At 56.2% G+C, this 18760-nt stretch overlaps 2 protein-coding genes and 1 long non-coding RNA gene across 4 annotated transcripts in view; 1 reads left to right on the top strand and 2 right to left on the bottom strand.

Moving 5' to 3' along the window:
• Window positions 1-192: 192 nt before the first annotated feature.
• ARRB1 (arrestin beta 1) lies at window positions 193-13755 on the bottom strand. Of its 2 annotated transcripts, none has more exons than XM_053934060.1 (16): window positions 13400-13755; window positions 8340-8370; window positions 7714-7774; window positions 7201-7245; window positions 6346-6542; window positions 5708-5767; window positions 5520-5587; window positions 4954-5089; window positions 4790-4874; window positions 4621-4693; window positions 4149-4286; window positions 3872-3955; window positions 3652-3675; window positions 2674-2786; window positions 2287-2338; window positions 193-1653 (listed from the first exon to the last, which is right to left on the bottom strand). In XM_053934060.1, the coding sequence occupies exons 1-16, from the start codon at window positions 13417-13419 to the stop codon at window positions 1542-1544; spliced, it is 1299 nt and encodes a 432-aa protein (XP_053790035.1). In that variant the 5' UTR covers window positions 13420-13755; the 3' UTR covers window positions 193-1541. The 2 variants fall into 2 exon arrangements, with proteins under 2 accessions (XP_053790035.1, XP_053790036.1); XM_053934061.1 differs by having other exon boundaries at window positions 2716-2786; window positions 13400-13752.
• A 188-nt stretch (window positions 13756-13943) lies between these two features.
• On the top strand, window positions 13944-15095 carry LOC128783419 (uncharacterized). The gene is made up of 3 exons (XR_008429156.1): window positions 13944-14117; window positions 14445-14541; window positions 14667-15095. It is a non-coding gene; the product is annotated as an uncharacterized LOC128783419 (long non-coding RNA).
• Window positions 15096-15708: 613 nt separating this feature from the next.
• Window positions 15709-18760, bottom strand: part of PDE2A (phosphodiesterase 2A) — a 42423-nt gene continuing 39371 nt past the window's right edge. Inside the window, exon 31 of the mRNA XM_053935406.1 lies at window positions 15709-18739. Within this exon, the coding sequence (XP_053791381.1) occupies window positions 18514-18739 (226 nt within the window). The 3' untranslated portion in view covers window positions 15709-18513. The remainder of the gene's footprint in view (window positions 18740-18760) is intronic.

Here is an 18760-nt window from a genome sequence, read left to right as displayed (position 1 = left end):
AAGTGTTCAAGGCCAGGTTTGATGGATCTTTCAGCAACCTGGTCTAGTGGAAAGTGTCCCTGCCATGGTAGGGAGGATGGAACTGGATAAGCTTCAAGGTCTCTCCCATCTCAAACCGTTCTATAGTTCTTGACTTGCTGCCTGTGCCACTTCCCCCATCCTTAGCCAACAGAAGTGTCCAGGCATCGGGACTGTATTTTACTCTTTTTTCTTTTTTTTTTTTTTCTGAGTTTAATAAACTAGAATAATTTATTTGACAGAACACAGAAACATCACAGACAGGGTGGAGAAACCAAAGCAGCAGGTATCAATGATCAGTACAAAGGAACCACTTTACAAAAAGAAGTACCACGCTGCCCATCAGCTTTACCCAAAAATTACGGGGGGAGGGAGGTGGGCTCAGCTCAGCACCCCACAAACTGGGTGAGGGAGATGGAGCTATCCCTTCAAAATGCTCTCAGATGATGATGACTGCAACAGCACAATAAATAGTGGGAATGGCCTCTCAGTGAGTGGTGGGAGACCAGAGACCCTTGGAGGGGGGAGGAGGTCCAGGCACCACCAATACGGGAGGTACAAGCATCTGTTGAAATATTGATTAGGGTGGCAAAAGCCCTGATTCTCCTCTACCCCCAAAGAGGTGCTAGATCCCATGCAGGCAGAGTGAAACATCAACCAGGGGGGCTTTGCAGCTTGGCAGGACAAAAGTAACCCTGGCAACATCCTGCTGGGGACAAGGCTATTCTGCCACAATATTGCCATGGCTGTGAAGAGGTATTTGAGGCCTCTCCCAGACCAAGCAGTAAGTGGTGGATGGCACAGACCCACAGGGTCCCCTCTACCACTGTAACCTGGCACCAGCAGCTCCCAGCTCTGAGCTAGTTTCCTCCAGGGAGATTATACTGGTGTGAAAACAGATGCAGCTGGGAGGACCCCTGGGGTTGGCCACTGTGGGGGGACTTGGGGGAAGAAAAGGGCAGGTGCTGCCCATCCCCTTTGTTTGGAGCAGCTGGGGTAGGGGCTAAAGTCAAAGCCAGGCTCGAGCATCCCAGAGAGGGAACATACGCAGCAGGGCTGGACAGAGGGGGATTGGCCATGGGTGAAAGGAGGGGACACTGAGGTGCACAGGTGCCTTTTCCCATGAGAAGGCTGCCTAAAAAAAACACCTCCCCCACAATTCTGCTGCATCCACTCTCCCTGTAGCAAACTGGTATTGAGATTGGGCTTACATAAAACTCATAAAAGGGGCATCTCATAGGAAAAGGCTCTAGTAAGTGACAGGAGGCTGGACAGGGACGGAATTACAGTGAGCCCCACTGCCTCCTCACCTCCCCGTCCGTGCCCTGCATGGGAAACAGCAGCTCTGGCAGCTGGATGAAGAGACAACACGGCACAGCTGGATGGTTATAGGTCCTGTGGCCATCGGGCAATTGGTAGGCTCCCAGTACAGGTAGAAAACAAAATTAATTAATTATAGAAAAGAGAAGCAGCCTAATGTAGGGGTGTCCCTGGGGCAGGGTGGCGAGCTGCGGGGGGCTCGCTTATCTGTCGTTGAGCTGCGGGGAATTTGTCCGCTCCTCCTCATCCTCTTTGTCATCCTTCATGCCTTTCAGTCGCTGGCGGGCAAAGTCTTCAAACACAATGTCATCATCACTAGTGGGGACACAAGGGAAGGGGGTTTAGGTAGGGTACAAGGTGAAACACCTCCTGTCTCACAAAGCTGTCCCAGCTTGCCCAGTGAGCTCAACCTGCATCACCATGATGCTACAGTAGCTCAGGGGGCCCCAAAACTCCCCATCCCTAGCAAACAGCCTTGGTTTTCAAAGCCTTATTAATACTTGCCCAATGCACACAAAAACGAGCCCCTAAGCTCTCCAGCAGGTGCAGCTTTACCAGGGCCATTGGCATTTGCCACACTCCGGGGGAACCGCAGACCAGCAGGAAGTAGCTGGGTGGGTTAAGTACCCTAAAACCTCCCAAACATATCACCAGCCCAGGGAACACTGTGGCAACAACCTCCCACACCCCAAACACGATCCCGGCGGCCTCTTACTGCAGTTTCTCCTGTTTTTTGGAAAGCCATGCAGGGAAGGGTGAAGGAGGAGAGAAGAGAGAGGGGAACAGCACACATCATGCTATACAAGTGACATGCGTGGGGTTAATCACATGTGCCAATCCCACGGCACAGCAGGTTTTAGAGGATTGGGGGGGTGCCATGCAAAAGCCATGTTTCACATTCCCACACAAAATGTGGGAATTGGGGGAGGGTGTATTTTAGTCTCTTACTTTGTATCAAGCTCTATCAGATTTGTATCTATGGGCGCTTCATTCTCTGGAACTGAACAAAGGGATGACACAAGATTAGTCACAGGGTGGTGACTGCCATCCCACCCAGGTGGGTGACACCTTCCACAGGATCATCTCAGCCCTCCTACCACGGTGGGTGAGACCCCCCCCTGCAGTCATCATTGCCATCCCACTGGGGTGGCTGAGATTCCCCTGGGGTCATCACCACTGTTCCAGTGTGTGGCTGCAACCCCCTCTGGAGTCTGGCTGCACTGGGGTGATGGGAGCAACCTCATGATTTTAACACTGAGGCCCTGTGAACAGGGTCAACAGGAGCCAAGAATCTCCCTCCATGCAGCCTCATTGGCTCCCTTTGTCCCCACCCACCGCCAGGGATGCTGGCCTTGTCACGCAGGGACAAACACTCACTGTCCCGGTGTACTGGTTCCTCCCTGGGTTTGGGATGCATCAGCGTGAAGGGCAGCTCCACTGCAACATCGCTGGAAAAGATACCAGGGTAAAGCACAGGCCTGCCTGCACTTTACATGTAGAGCGAGGCAAATTTGCATAGGGGGAGCAGAACAGCACCGCCATTACAGCTGCTGTAGAGACCACAAAGTTGGGCAAACCCCTGTATCATCCTCCATGGAGCTGCTCAGCAGCTCTCATGGCTCTTGGCTGAGGTTGGACTCCAGGGTGGGGGATCAGCACAGGCCCCCTGAGAAGTAGAGGGGCATCAGGAGGGAGAGCAGCATGACAAAAATATGTCATTAGCTGCTGTGGGGGGGTATCCAAAATCCCTTGGGCTTAGGCTGCAGCCAGCAGTGCCATGGGAATGGCAGGAGGTGCACCAAGTTTTCCCAGTGCTCAGTGGGCATGGTGGCATCAGGGCATGACAGACTAAGCACAGCCCCAAGCTGCCCCCAGGGGCAGATAGGACAGAGCTCAGACAGAGAAGTGTCCCAAAAGAGGACAAGTAGTCCCATGGTCCTTGTAGGACCCTGTGGGAGGGAAGTGATGTGACGATGAAGACCTAGGAAGCCCCAGAGACTTGCCTCCCCACATACAGAGATGCTCAGCCCTATAGAGCCACCTCTGTGCCCTGCTCACTCTCCCCAGCAGCACCCACCGACCTCTCACTCCAGTACGAGTAGGAAGATGCAAAATTCAAAACCTGACAGCATTCCCAGTCTCATCACCCCAGCCCCACCGCTGCCAGGCTTTTTGCTTTAGGTAAGACAGCATACCCAACACAGTGGAATTCCCAGGACAGGCATGGGATCAGGTAGCACCCTGAGGGGCTGAGGGGGTACAATGGGGAGCTGCAGTGAGGATTGGGGGATACTGGGGGGAGTGCAGTGTTACCTGGAGGCGAGGTCTCCCAGCAGGCTGGCATGAGTCAAAGGATACAACACATTAGTCACTGTACCCTCCCAAGGACACACAACCCCCACACACCTTTTGTCCCACCCATGCTGCTTAGTCCCAGGGGAGCTTTAAGGATGATGGGGTCCCACCTGCAGCACAGACCAGTCCCAAGGTTAGAGAGGAGGTGCAGCATGGTGGGGGGGTGCCCAACACTCACCCTCCTCGTGAAACCACCAGCTTCACCTTCACCTTGTAGGAGACAATGATGCCCAGGATTTCCTTGTTGGCTCCATCTCTTAATCTGGAGGAAGGGGCAGGTGGGCATGAGTGAGGGAACGGCCATGGGGACCAGCTCCCTGTCCTCCTGAAGGTCCCCCCATGGGATCTCCACCCCAAGCATCACCCCTGAAGCAGGGGCTGGATGCCCACCAGGGCCAGGTCCTGCCCCCATGCTGCAGGGGGAGACAGGAGCCTGGGGGGCTAGAGGGACTCACAGCGTGCTGGAGGCCAGGTTGGTGTCCTCATGCTTGAGCTTCCCATCCAGCGCCAGCCCCCGCTTCTCCCGGTTGTTGGCAAGGAAGGGGGTCAGGGTGTAGACTTTGCAGAACGTCGAGCTCGGGGCCACCATATCACTGGAGATGATTTCCACCATCAGCCAGAGCCCCAGCCACCCACAGCTCCCACAGCCCACCCCAAACATCTCCATTTTAGCCTGGTGAACCCCACATACTCCCATCCCTGCCACAGCCTGATGAACATCACCTTTCTGGAGGATGCAGAGGGTGACATCCCCAAGATGCCACCAGAAAAAAGGTCTCCATATCCCTTTTTCTCCCACTGGTTCCTGCTTTCCAAGTGCAACATCCCAGTGGGGCTGCACTGGGGCAGGAGACCTCCAAGGCTCCTCTAAGACCCCCCTGAGGTCTCCAGGACTCCTCATGATGTTCCCAAGGAGCCAGTACTCACTCAGCATCCTCCACAGCCACTGGGCACTTGTACTGGGCAGTGTTGAAGAGGCAGATGTCAGCATACTGGCGCACTGGGGTGAGATACAGCAAGATAGGGATCAGGGTAGGCCCCATGGGGATGGCGACAGGGACACCAGTGGGGTGGGGGACACAGCCCTACTCTTCACCTGAGATCTTGATTTTCTTCACGGTCTTGTTGGTGTTGTTGGTGACATGCACGTTGACACTGATGGGCTCCCCGTGGTAGTATATCTGTAGGGGAGCAGAACAGAAAGGATGGTGAGATCCCCAGGGTCACTCCACCAGTGTACTCTCCCCAGTCCTTGCTCACCTCTTTGTCCAGGGATGCCTCAAGGTGCAGCGGTTTGTCTGACATGAGGAACTGCCGGGTGGTCTCTGCCATGGGCTGGGGGCCAGGTCTCTCTGGTGCATACTGGACCTTACGGATCACCAGGCGCACCGAGTTCCTGGGGGAAGTCGAGAGGAGAACTCAGGCTGCCCACAAGCTACCCTCTTTCTTGGCCCAAATCACTCTTTTCTTCTGGTCTGCTGGATCAGAAGGATGCCATGGAAGGTCTTGTCTGGATGTCCACCAGAGCTACAAGGGGAAACCTATGGCTGGGCCAGGTTGCCCACAGCAAGTGTTGGGCTCCTTGCACAGTGGTGGATATCCCAGCCCCAAGATGTTCTCTGACCCATCCCTATCCTGGAGAACACCTCCATCCCAGCCCCATCGTGGAAAACATCCTCATCCAAGCCCCATCCTGGAACACAACTCCATCCCATTCTGGAAAACATCTCACACAAGGTGGGTTACAAATTGAGGTGCCCCTTTCCTGCTGCCAGCACCAAGAAGATACCGCTCCCATCCAGGCTGGATGGATCCTCTCTTCTTACCTCTTGTGGATCTTCTCCTCCAGGTTCTCAGCACAGAAAGCTTTAACCTCGTAGTCCACTCCACAGGCCTGAAAACCAGGAAGGGGGGAGAAGGAGGCAGAGAAACCCCTTTGCATTCCCCAGGGAGGTGACCCCAGCAGCGGCCACTCACCACAGCCAAGTAGCATGGGAACATGGGGGGACCTTACCTTCCCCGTGTCCTCTGGGCCTGGCTGCAGTGTGACGGAGCAAGGCAAGTTGGGGGGGATCTGAAAGGGAAAAGGGGGGTGAGGAGCTTTTTGGGGGGCTACCAGTACTTTCCTATCCTATCCACAATGGAAAGAGGGAAATCCAGGAAGGATTTTCTCATTTTACTATTGCATTTCCCAAATCTCAAAGTGCCACAAAAATACATTATTTTAGAGGGTTTTAATTAATTGGAGATTTTGAGAAATCAGGGCATCAGGACCATTTTCGAGGCCATAGGGTTGAGCACTGTCATATGTCACAGAGCTCCAGAGGGGGTGGCCAGCATTGCCAAAGCTGTGCTGGGGAAATCGGAGGAGCAGGTGCATGGAGCAGGGGGTCTACCCCCACCCCATTCCCTGCCACAGCTGTCCAGTGCTGGCATGGATTCCCAGTGTGCTGACACAGACTGGCAGTTCCCCTACTGGTGGCTGCTTTCTGCTTGAAGTTTGAAGATCCACCACCAAAAGCTGTGTCTTGATCACAGATAGCAGCATGTCACCCCCAACCACAACCCCACAGGGCCAGATGGGACCCTGATGTCCCCACCAAAGGGTTCATAGTCCCTTCAAGCACCCCAGAGTACCTGCTGTCACCCTACCTCGAAGGTGAAGGGGTAGGCGTGCTCGCCCAGCTTCTTGATGAGCCGCTCCTGCAGCCGTGTCAGGGGCTTTTTGTCCTCGGGGACCGGGGGGAAAGCCTGGGAGTTGGCCACGAACAGGTCCTTGCGGAAGGTCAGCCCCAGAACATCCAGGTCCTCACGGCCATAGCGGAAGGCGCAGGTCAATGTCACAAAGACTGGAGAGGGTGACAAGGGGAGGTTGGTTGTCACCAAATGACACAAGCAAAAACGACGCACCACAGCCTTGGTCACGATGAAGAGACTAATTTATTTTTTCTGACTCCAATCTTTTATAGTTCTCAAAAGATGCCAGTGGATTGGAGGGTGAACGTGCCACCTCTCCAACGACACTGGACAAACTACCTGTACATCAAATTTCTCCGCCTCTATGAAAGAATGCAAAACAATAGGTTATTTACAGAAAGTTGTGTGAGAAAGTTCTCTACAAGAATGTAAACTCGGAAGGCTTTAGAAAACTCTTGATAACCAGGGCGACAGTTGGTAGCAGGGTGTGGGTCATAGAAAGGACCATCATGGTATGGAGGCACCAAGGTGAGGTAGCATCCTTGCTACCAGCACTGGGAAGTAGTGATGGTTTCAGGACATGCCATGTTGAGAATATGAGGATTCAGCAGCCAGCTATGCCTTCAGATGCCCACCACAGCACCCCCATTCTCCACAGAACTGGGAATCTGTCATGGGAACAGGGGGCTGGAAAATGTCACCAAAGGGCCCAGAGATGTCAATGCCTGAGTAAGATTGCATGGGGATGCTAGCATCACCCTGTGGCAGTGCCATTTCTGTAGCCCCAGGGATCGCAGGGGTAGACATTACCTTTTCTCTCCTTCAGGTATTCAGGATCCACCAGCACTACTCCATCTGCAACAGAACAGCCAGGTCAGAAATGCGCCACAGGGACAGGGGGGACACACTGGCAGGGTCAGGGAATGCAATGGCACGTTCAGGGACACACTGTTAGGGTCAGGGGACATGCCTCTGGGATGAGGGGACACTGCTGGCAGGGCGACACACACTGTCAGGGTCAGGGGACATGCTGGTAGGGTTAGAGGGGAATGTACAGGCAGGGTTTCAGGGGACACCAGCACACCCCCCCTTTACACAGAGAATCATCACCTCCAAGCTGTCAGCCAGGGCTTGGGGAGAACACACTTCCAGCAGGGACAGTATGCACCTACCTAACCCAGGCATATGCAAAGCCACAGCGGGACATGAATATTATCCCAAATCAGCTATTTTCTGCTCCCCAGAATTCTTCTTCCCAGACAGCCCAGCCCACCCTGGCATGCGTCTCCCTGCAACTGAGGTCCCCTTCCTGCCATTACATACCCACGGGGTCCACCACATTGATGTGGTCCACGAAATCCCTCTTCCCAAGGTAGACAGTGAGCTGCAGGGAGAAATGGGGTGTCAGGGGCACAGAGAGCAGACCCCCCCCCAGGCCCCCCATGTTGTCACCACCCACTGGGGTCCATATTCCTCATCATCCCCAGTGTCCCTGTGGTAGCCAAAAGCCAATCCCACCCCATTCTAGTCAAGCCTGGAACCTTTCCAGATGTCCCCAGAGCTGGAGGCACTTTGCATCTGGGGACTCTTGGGTGGGACCCCGGGGGTTTGTACTCCACTGTCAGGCAGGGATGAGCCTCCCAGTGTCACCCTCTCACCTTTCTCCTGATGGGGAAACTGAGGCACAGGACAGGCAGCTGCGAGGCAGAAGGTTTTCTGCATCAGCTCCTGCTGCCCAACCCAAAACCCCCACATGCAGAGTCACCTGCACCCCAGCACTCCAAAACCTGTCTGCTTGACCCCTGACCTTGGGAAAGCCCCCCACCAGCCCTACTGTGCCTCAGTTTCCCTTCCTGACACCCTGGCAGGATGCTGAGGCAGACAGTGCACAGGATGGAATCTGGGTTCAGGGACATGCCCATCCCCCACTCCCAGCCATGCTTCCTTACCTTCCCATTAGGACTGGCTTTCTTAAACACCCTGCAAAACAACAAAGGGGGGGGTGAGTGCTGGAGCAAGGGGTACCCTCCACTCCTGAATCCCCCATTCTGCTCCTGGCTCCCTGCCCATACAGCTGTCCAGCTATCCCCATCAGGAAAGGTCCCTGGGGGAAGAAGCATCCACTGGCACAGTCCCATGGTGCCAGGTGCATCCAACCTTCAGCACCCACTGGCAGGACCCAGCTTTGGATAATGGAGGCATCAGGACCCCAGCCCACCCCTTTGCCTGAGGATGGTGCCCAGAGACCACTGTGAAAGGCAGCAGCACCCCAGCATCCACCTGGCCCTGGGGACCAGCATGTGGGACCATGGGGTCAAGGCACGTGCAGGATGAGAGCATCCCATGGGATGAACCCACCTCACCATTACCTTACATGAATGCATCCCAAATCCACTGGAGAAGCAAGAAAAGTCTGGTTGCTCCTGTCCCCAGGGCTTTTATTCCCATTCCAAACCATGGGACTAGCCCCCAGACACCCCTCTCAACTGCCAAAATCCTTCTGGAACACCAGAGATATGGGAGAAAGGATGTGGATCCAACATGCCACTGCTGGGGAATGCCGGAGCATTCTCAGCCTGTCTGCTGCTGGCAGGAAGTGGGCAGAGGCAGGTAGGGTGCCTGGTGCTGCCAGATTTTTTGGAGCCTGCCCTGGCACAAAGCCACCCATTATGGGTTCTCCTCAGATAATCCTTCCTCGCCTTTAAATTCCATTAAAACCATCCGGGAAGATTAGTAGTGGTTTTAGGCTGGAAAAAAACAATTTCCCAGGGCAGCTGCTTGGCTCTGCCAAAATGTCAAAGGCTGCTACTGGATGATGGACCCTCAGCCACACCAGGAATAACCCTCAGCCACCCCAGTGCCTGCAGCTGCCCACACCAAGCCAAGGGGCACCTTGATGGGTTCCAGCCTGGGGGTGACTACCACCCCAGCGATGGGGTAGGATGCATCAGGAGATGTGTGGGCACACCCCTCACATCTCACCTCCCACATCCCTGAAATTCCCTGTCCCCACCTCCCTGTGTCCCTGCATCTCCATATCCCTGCATATGTGTGTCCATGCACTTCTGCACACTCAAGTCTCCACATCCCACTCTCTTGAGAGCCATGGGGACCAGCACAGCCTGGCCAAGCTCTTCCCGGGAAGCAAGATCTAGTCTGGTTAAGGAAATGTGGGAGCTGGGGGCCCTCATTCCCTTGTTCCCAGACAAGCCACAGGAACCCTCTGCCAGACACATAAAATATTGGGGACATCCTTCTGGCTGTCCCAAGCCACTGGGAACATCAGGAACATCCTGCTGGCTCTTCCTGGATGGCTTTTCCCTGTGGGGGTTGGGGGATTGACTTTTCCCAGCCGAAATGGGAAAGCACTTCCACAGTAGGATGTTTGTCTTGAGGGTTTGCTGATGAAGATGTGATCCTGTGCTGGTGCAAGGAAATATGGAATTAATGGGAATGCTGCTCCAATTAAATAACTTGGGGAGATAAGGGCCTCAACTTGCCATGGAAGAGCATCAGCACCCCCTGTTTCTGGGGTTTGAAAGCCATGGGGGGGATCAGTCTCCAGAGTCAGGGATGGAGGGGCAATGAATGCATCCTCCTGAGAGCCAGAGCAACTAAAAGCAAGGTTTTAATGGGTAATTAATGAGGCATTACTTCAAAGCAGGATAAGGAGAATCCCCTGACAGCCTGTCACCCCACACCCCACAGACCAGCTCCCAAGAGAAACCCCAAAGAGGTTCCAGCATGCTGGATTACAACCTGAGGTGTGCTGGGAAGCCCCAGAAAAGGCAGCCAAGGCTGGAGGCTCAGTGGGTGCCACTGCCAGCCCCCTGAGACATGGGTGATGCTCCCACACAGCCCTGGAGACGCTAATGGAGCTGCTAATGAGCCCAAGTGCAAGTGAGATTGATGGCAGGCCTTGCAGGAAGCCATTCCTCACCACTCTGCCTGGCACACACTCGTGCTGGCCCCACACTGGAACAGGAGCCCCATGGAACTTGAGACTTTCCCAGCCACACACTGCAGGTGCAAAAGCCCCACATTATGGGTGCAGAAGCTCCACAGAATTTGAGACCTGCACAGCTCCGCACTGTGCATGCAGGAGCCCAGGCTGGCTCCCCACTGTGGGTACGTGCAGTGCCCTCATCTTGTGGGTGCAGCAGCCCTGCCTGGCCCCACACCATGGGTGCAGGAGCTCACATCTCCCCTGAAGCACCAGTGGCAGAATGGAAGGGGCACATGGGGACACAGTGGCCTGTTGCTGCCAGCGGGGTGACCCTCACCCACCACCGGATCTAGAGGGAGGAAAGGAGGAAGTGTGAAGCCTTCCCTCCCACTCCAGCCCTTCCTGGTGTCAAAATACTGGAGACACGAGGCAGGAAGTGGCCTCTGCCCCTGCCCATCAGAGGCTTGGGGCCTCCTGCGGTTGCGGGCAGTCCTAGTGCCCCCTGAGCCTGTCACGCTGCCACATAGCCAGATCCCATCTCTCCTGCCCTCCCCCTGTCATGGATCCCATCTCTTAATGAGCTTGTTAGGCACCCAGCCAGGGCTAACAATGGCTTTATTGGGTGGTCAATAATTGAGTGGGGTTGGATCTTGATTGGGAAGATTTATGAGGATTTAATTCCCCTAGGCATCGGAACAAGGTCTGATGGCAACACCACTGATTGCCTTTGAACCCAGGGCAGAGAATTCAGGGGTTTTGCCAGCTCTCATGCTAACAAGGTTGGCTGGCAGATCTAATTAGCTAGAGCCACGTTAGAAGGGACCTCCAAGGATAACAGAACCACCAGCAACCACATCATACACAGCAGCACAACCCCATGGTGGCAGGCAGAAGCTCCATGCCAGCTGTGCCCAGATAGGCCTGGAGAACCATGCCAGCCAATCACAAAACAAGAACATCCCACAGCCTCAATGCTGCATTTTGCATTTCTGCTGCATACATCTATCTATCCCCTCCCAGGGTCAGCAGCAGCATCCCCCAGCTGGGTCAGAGCTCCACCAACTTCCTTGGCAAGGAAACGCCTCAGCTGTGGGATCCGGGATGTGTCTGGATCCTGCTGTTATTATCAGAGTTTGCTCTCCAAACAACATCCAGGAAGCAGGAGTCCTGGACACCTTCTAGGGCTCTTTCTCTTCCCAGTGGAGATCCCTATCTTCCTCCCACATCCTATGTCTTCATCTAGGGGGATGAAAGGGATGGTAGGGACTGAGCAGCAGGTCTGGCAGTAGGCGAGGATCACCCCCGTAGCAGCAAGATGCTATGGTGGAATGCTACAGAGGGGCTGGATGGTACTATTGGGCCAGAGAAAAGGTGCAAGGGGTGCTTAATGCCAACCAAGGTGGGCTCTGGTGTACTGGAACCACTGCAGCACTTCCCAGCCATCAGGAAGCCACCCTCAAGCCACAGGCTAGGAATCCCAGCAGCTGGGAATTCCAGTAGCTGGACAACTTGCAGCTGCCCTGGCTGGATGCTGAGTGGGAAAAGCAGGGAAAGGTGATCAATGATGCCAACAGCCACAAACTCAGCTGTTTCATCCAGCTCTTCCCACTGGTGACTCCCAAGTGGGATGCCACAGCAGGAATCAGCAAAAATGGGCTGTTGGGGAAATCAGATAGTAAATCAGCTCTCACAGCTGAACATCCTGATCAAATCCAGTGGATTTGGGTTTGGAGATCCAAACTGGAGAGGAAGCATAATTCTTTCCCCCTCACCCTCCCCCAGTTCCCACTGTACACACTGCATAGGCAGGGAGCAGATCAGCTCATGCCTCTCCTGCTGGCACGCCTGCTGATGGGAATGCCACTCACCAAGCTCCCCCTGGCACCCGAAAAACCCTGGAGGCCAAACTAGCTGTATCCTGGGGTTTGCACCCAGACATTGGGGGGAACCCAGTGAGTGCTCCAGCCCCCTGATCTGTGGGGCTGTCCCCCAGCTCCAGGAGCGTAATATAAATTATCAAGAATTCAGGATACTGAGCAAGGAGGAAGCAGATGCTGTCAGTCATGGCTGGGGCACCAACACCCAGCAGGCTGGTGGCAGCAACAGCCGCTTCCCAAAATGCTGGATGAGTTCAACAGGCACCCACAACTCCCATCCTGCCACTCCAAAACACTGCAATGTTTCTGGAAGGTTCTACCCAGGCAGGGCCAGATCCCCTCTTCCTTCTCTCCTGCTGTGGCCTTCGGGGGGGGGGGGGGGAGGGAGGGGGGAGGGGCACAGAGGCTACACTGAAGCCCCCTGATCCTGATGCCAAGGGGATGTGGAATGAGCAAAGGGAGAGTGATGGTGTTGAGGGGTGAGCAGGAGCACTCTGAAATCCCTGGTCCTCCATGATTAATGGCTAAGGGTACAGAAACGGATTGGGGTGAAGAATGGGAGTGTCAACTCCTTGACCACTCTGCCGGTGAGCCAGCCGGTGAGCAGATGCCACAGGAGATCCCACAGGCCCCCCTGCAAGGGCTGGCAGAGGTCATCAGACCCTCCCTCAAATCCCAACAGCCCCCTGCAGGATGTGCAGCCCAGCGGGTCCTGCCACGGTCTGCACCTGGAGCCCTGGGGAGCACGGGGAGGGGGGTCCCCATCCACCTCTCCACAGGGGCCCCTAAAAGACAGCATGCCCATGGCAGCATTCCCATGGGATGAAGGCGTCGCAGGCCCTCGTGTCCCTGCGTTCCAGGGCTGACACGTGCTCCCTGACACCCCCAGCTGTGCCGCATGCCGGGAATGACATCGGGGCCTGGGTCCCCTGGCGTCACTGCGATGACAACAGCCTCCCCCATCCCAAATCCATCCAGGCTCCAAATCTGATGGGGAGGGAACAGTGACGTCCCCAGTCTCCGGGTCCTCACTACCCTTTGGAGGGCACCATATCCCAGCAGCGGGGCCACCCCAAGGGACCACCAGCTCCAGCGCAGAGCACGGGCAGCGCCTGTCCCACCCCTCCCCCGCCATGCCCGGGCATGCCCCCCCGGGATGCTCCGCACTGTTCCGGTCCTCACTCACCGGGTGCCTTTGTCTCCCATGGCCCCGCCGATTCTGCGGGCTCAGCCAAGAAGCGCCGGCTGGGCTTGGAAAATTACTGGCTGGATGGCGGAGGGAGCGGCAGTGGGGCGGGCGCGGGGCCCGGTGCGGCCCTGCTCGGGCCCGCTCGGAACCGCTCGAAACGCTCGAGCACGTTCGGAAACACTCGGAACCGCTCGGCTCGGCCCGGGCGGACGCCACGCCGGCCGGTTCGGAAACACTCGGAACCGCTCGGGCAGGTTCGGAGCTGCTCGGAATCGCTCGGACACGCTCGGCAGGGCTCGGCCCGTCCCGGTTCCGGTGCGGACGCTGCCGCCGCCGTCGCCTCCGCCCGCCTCTGAGCGGCGGCGCGGCCCCGTGGCCGGGGGCGGCGGCGCGCAAGGGCCGTACGGGCAAGGAGAAGACACGGGGAGAGGATATAGGCGGGGGGGGGGGGGGGGGGGGGGGGGGGGGGGCTGACACGAGGTGGGTGGGAAGGCGGTGGGGGGTAGGAGAGTGTGGGGCAGTGCGCGCGCGGGCACCCACACCCACGCAGAGCGGCGGGAGCACGCGCACGGATCGGGGCGCCCCCCAGCGGCTGCACCTGGACATACCAGGGGGACGGACCCCCTCGTGTGACCAGAGACACAACGTGTGTGAGAACAAAGACCTGCCTGTCCTGCCTGTCAACAGAGACACGTTTGTGAACACACAGAGACACGTATGTGAACACAGACACACGAGTGTGAATACAAAGATATTGTGAACAGAGGGACATAACTTGCACATACATGCACACACATCTGCATACAACTGCTATGCACACACACGTGCACGTACATGCATGCACAGATGTGTGCGCACGCATCCATGTGCACACACAACTACACATGCGTACATATACGTGCACACAACACAATATGCACGCCCCATGTGCACACACATGTACACAAGTGCGCCCACAACCGTGCACCCACACACGCACTTGCGAACACCCCGCCCCCGAGGTGTCCCTCCCCTCCTCCAATGGAATCCGCCTTCCCTGCAGGAACACGTCCGTCCTCCCTCCCCCGGCCTCCCTATTGGCTGCGTCCCCCTCCTGCCCGCCTCCTGTCGCAGAGCAGCCCATGGGGAACTGGCTTCAGGTGATTCCAGTGCTACGTTCATCTCCAGATGGAGCATCCCCTTCCTATCCCGCCCCCATGGCCATCGTGGGGTGGATGGAGGGGACCGAGGATGGACGCGTGGTGTCTCCTCTACCTCACTGTAGGGACACCTGCACCCCACCTTAGGGATCAACGAGGACAAAAGGACAGAAAGAAATGACGGGCCGAGGCTGCAGTCAGGGTCTGGAAGGAAGGCCGTGATACCCTGTCTCATTCAAGAAGGAATGTCACCTAAGGGCATAGACCCATCGGTCGCAGAGGCAGAAGTGGGGCAGCTCCTGGCTGGGGACCATAAGCCCTGCTTATAAGACTAGTTCGGAGGATTAAAGGATTTAATCCCAGGATTTGAATCAGCGCTTGGAGTAGGATGGAGGCATTTGGTAGTTTGGGCAGTTTTTCACCCCAGTTTTGGCAGCTCATTGAGTGCCAGAGCATGCCAGCACCAAAGTCTCTGGGGACTTTTCCTCTGGGTATCAAATGCCCAAAAGCTATCAGATTGGGCTGGAATGAAAGTGCTGCATTGATTTTGAATAATAAAGTGCTCCTTAGCCGGATGGCAGGAATGAAAGCTACAGCCCTGATACATGGATGATGGGCAGACTAGGGGGTCCCCTCTGGGGCCGTGCAAGGAGGGCTGCAGGAGCCAGAGGATCAGCTGGATTCTGCCCCAGTCCCCGCCCAGGCACAGAGGGGTTCTGACACTGGCCTCATCCTGAATCCCAGCCTAGGATCCCACTGCAGTCCCAGCCTAAGCTGGATCCTGCCCTTGGCTCAGCTCCCCCTGCTGCCAGGCTGGATGGGTCCCAACATGGCTCCAGTCCAGGCATGGAGGGGCCCCAACCTGGCAGACAGAGATGAAAAGAGCATCCCAGGGGATTGGAGCATCCTGACGTTCTGGAACATTTCAGGACGGAACAGGGCACAGGGAAGGGACGAGAGCAGCTGGAGCACTCAGGATCAGTGAATCCTGGGGCATTGGAGCATTCTGTGAGAGTGGAACATAAGGAGGGGCTGGAGCTTCCTGGGGAGTCAGAGCTCCCCGACCCAAGCAGGATTCTACCCCTGAAGGTGATTTTGGTGTTTATAAGTTTTAATTGGAGCGCCCCAGACCCCAACAAGGCCATCCACCAACCCGTCACAGGGAGGTTGACATATGAAATTTATTTAGGAAAACCAAAACCCACCAAAAAAGAGAGAAATAATAATAAAGAAGGAGCAGGAGGAGGAGGAACAGTAGGGGGAGGAGGAGGAGGAGAACAAGGAGGAGGAAGAAAAGAAGAAGAAGAAGGAGGAGGAGAGCAAGAAAGAGAAGTCATCTCCTCCTTAGGCTCCATTGGAGTCCAGAACAACCAGTGCCACAAGACAGAAGGACAGAAAAGCTGGAGGAGATTTGCACACCCACACATGCCTGTGCACACTCATGGGTGAGCTGGGCTGGGTGCGAGCTGCACTCCTCAGTATCCAGAGGGGTATATACAGGGGCAGGAGCTGGGAAAGCATTGGCTACCTACACACACCAGCAGCAGGGGCTGGAAAAGTGGAATCCAGCTGGGAAATGGGCATCCCTGTGTGCCCCCACCATGGTGTGGTACCTGGGATGCAGAACCCAAGTGCAGGACACCCCCACATCTATTGGATGGAGAGATCTGTGCAACGTCAGGAATCCCTGGATTGGCACTGGGATGCAGGGACTGTCTTCAAACAGTTGTACCTACTGGCACGTTGGTACCAGGGCTGTGCCACCGTCATGACAGGGATGGAGCTGCTGTCCTCCTGTTGCAGCTTGGGGATTTGCTGCCTTCTGGGCACCCCTATGGCAGTGTGGGATGGGGGGAAGGGCTTAAGGGGGTCTTGGAGGCAAAACCATGGGCCAGCAGACAGACTCAGTCACCAGGTGGGTCCCACCAGGGTTCAGGCAAAGCATCTCACTAAAGGCATCTCCGAGTAGGTAAGGCAAAAGGAATTCAGGTCACTTCAGCCGCGTGGAGCAGCTCAGCGTTGAGGTCTCCCATTGCTCCTGCAGACACACACTCCAGGTATCCCAAGAACACAGGCAAGTCATTGCTTACAAAGCCAAGGAGAGAAGCAGCCACTGTGCAGCCCAAATCCAGGAGGGACCTGCTGTGGCACCACTTGGGATGGTGCCATGGGTTACTGCAGAGGAGTGGGGATGGGGCAGCAAATGTCCCCATGTGCACTCTTGATCCCAACACAACCAACACCAATGCCAGCAGTGCTGGAATTTTACCATGCTGCTCCCATCACCTTTCCCTGATGTGGTGGTGGACTCATCCAGCCCCCATAAGCTGGATGATGCAGCCTGAGGGCTCAGTGCACCCTAATCCCTCAATACTGAGCACACCCATTCAGCCCCAGCCCCCTCTTCAGCTCTGCCCCAGCAGGGCAAGCTGCTCTCTACAGTTCCCCTGCCCATGGGTTTCATGTGGCTTTAGCTGGGGTGATAGAGCCAAGGATCATATACAGCTGGCCGGACCCTGGAAGCTGGTGGAGCCCCTGAGACTGAGAGAGTCCATATGGGTTGGGTTGTGGGGCTGGAGAGACCACAGGAAGGCCAGCAGGGTCCATACACAGTGGTCTGTAGGACACAGAGGAAAGCATTGGGGTCCATGCACGGTGGTCTGCAGGACCAGAAAAACCGCAGGAGGTTGGTGGGGTGTATGCATGGCAGTCAGGACAAGAAGTTCATGGGAAAACACCAGGGTCCATGCATGACCAGATCAACCATGGCAGACAACAGCATCCATGCATGGTGCCAAGTAGGACTGGAGGGACCACAGGAAAATGGCAGGGTCGATGCATGGTGGTCTGCAGGACCAGAGGGACCACAGGAGACCTTTGAGGTTCATGTCCAGTGGTCTGCAAGACCAGAAGGATCCCAAAATGTCAGCAGGATCCGTGCACAGAGGTTGGTATGGCAGGAGTTGTGAAGCCACTGTGAGCTAGGGATGCTCACAACATGGTCACCAGAGAAGCTGCTTCTAGTGAGGAGGCTCCTGGCTGGACACCTCACAGAACACCTATATTCCTCTACCTATGGTAAGGACATGTATGGGACCAGAAGGTGAAGGTGATATATGGGACCAGATGGACCCTCTGTGGAGCACAGCCTCCCCTGCGCATGCAAACCAGCAGCAGGACCCCCAGCCTTGGCAAGTGTGTAGCCCTTTGTAAGGGACGTGGTTGTGTGGTTGCATGGGACTGGGCTGTGTGAGAGATATGAGCCCTTCCATGGGTGAGTGGGTTCAGGGGTCCTAGAGGGATGGGGCTTTTAGCCAACGGATACTCAGCAGCTGCTAGGAAGAGGCTGCAGCTGGTTCTCTAGTGTGGAACCCAGCAGGGGATGCAGGCACATCCCCATGGCTGTGGCCATCCCACTCTGGTGTCTCTTCCCTCCTCCAGCTGGAGCCAACCTTCTTCTGTGGACCTCATCCGTGGTCCATGGCAACAACCCCCATATGCTCTACAGCCACCCTACACCTCTCCAACTGCCCCTCGCCATCCTGCCCCACACCATCCCCCTCTGTCCTGCTAATCCATGCACACCCATGTCATGGTGACCGACCCCTCTTATGAGTGCTTCCACCAAGGACATCATTCTTATTGACAGCCCATGGAGACAGGACATGCAGTCTTAAGGCAGCTTAAAGCACATCTATCCCCCAGCCCCAATGTGTCCTTTGGTGCTCCCAGCCACCAAGGCAGTGTCCCATGGACAATCTGGTGGACAGGACACCTGAACACCAGCCCCGGAGGGAGGAGATAATCACCCAGTGGTGGGGAAGGACCAGTGGCGGCTGCTGGCAGCACACAGCCCTTGCCGTGGTAGTCCAGATTCACCGATATCCCCCCAAACCTCCTCCCCATAGGCTGGGGGATGAGGATTGGGGATGCTCCCAGCCCAGCCATGGCTGTGGCCCCCCATTGCCTTCTTCACTCGGCCCCAGCCTCGGGGGTCTGCCCCACCTCAGATTCCAGGCAGCCATTGAGCTGGGGGTCAGGGGCCTGTGGGTCATATTCCTCATCCAAAAAGTCCAGGGAGTTGTTACTGGGCAGCCCCCGGATGGTGAATTTGTGGGAGACCTTGGTCCACTGCTCCCGGTTGCTGGCTACCCGCTCGTAGAGCTCCGCTGCCTTGGGGAAGAGATCCTGCAGCAATCTGGGGAGTGGGGAACACATT

Source organism: Vidua chalybeata, chromosome 2 (assembly GCF_026979565.1).
Source record: "Vidua chalybeata isolate OUT-0048 chromosome 2, bVidCha1 merged haplotype, whole genome shotgun sequence".
Taxonomy (NCBI): Eukaryota; Metazoa; Chordata; class Aves; order Passeriformes; family Viduidae; genus Vidua; species Vidua chalybeata.
Note: the sequence above shows the minus strand (reverse complement) of the source record. Positions and strands in the feature narration are given on the sequence as shown.

Bases quoted from the DNA above. Each gene is read 5' to 3' on its own strand.
- ARRB1 (XM_053934060.1), bottom strand. From the start codon at position 13,419: ATGGGAGACAAAGGCACCCG. The intron at 6,543-7,200 runs GTAATGTCTACC...CACCCTCTCCAG, and splicing joins ATACCTGAAGGAGAGAAAAG to TCTTTGTGACATTGACCTGC. The intron at 5,588-5,707 runs GTAAGGTCCCCC...CCTGGTTTTCAG, and splicing joins GCCCAGAGGACACGGGGAAG to GCCTGTGGAGTGGACTACGA.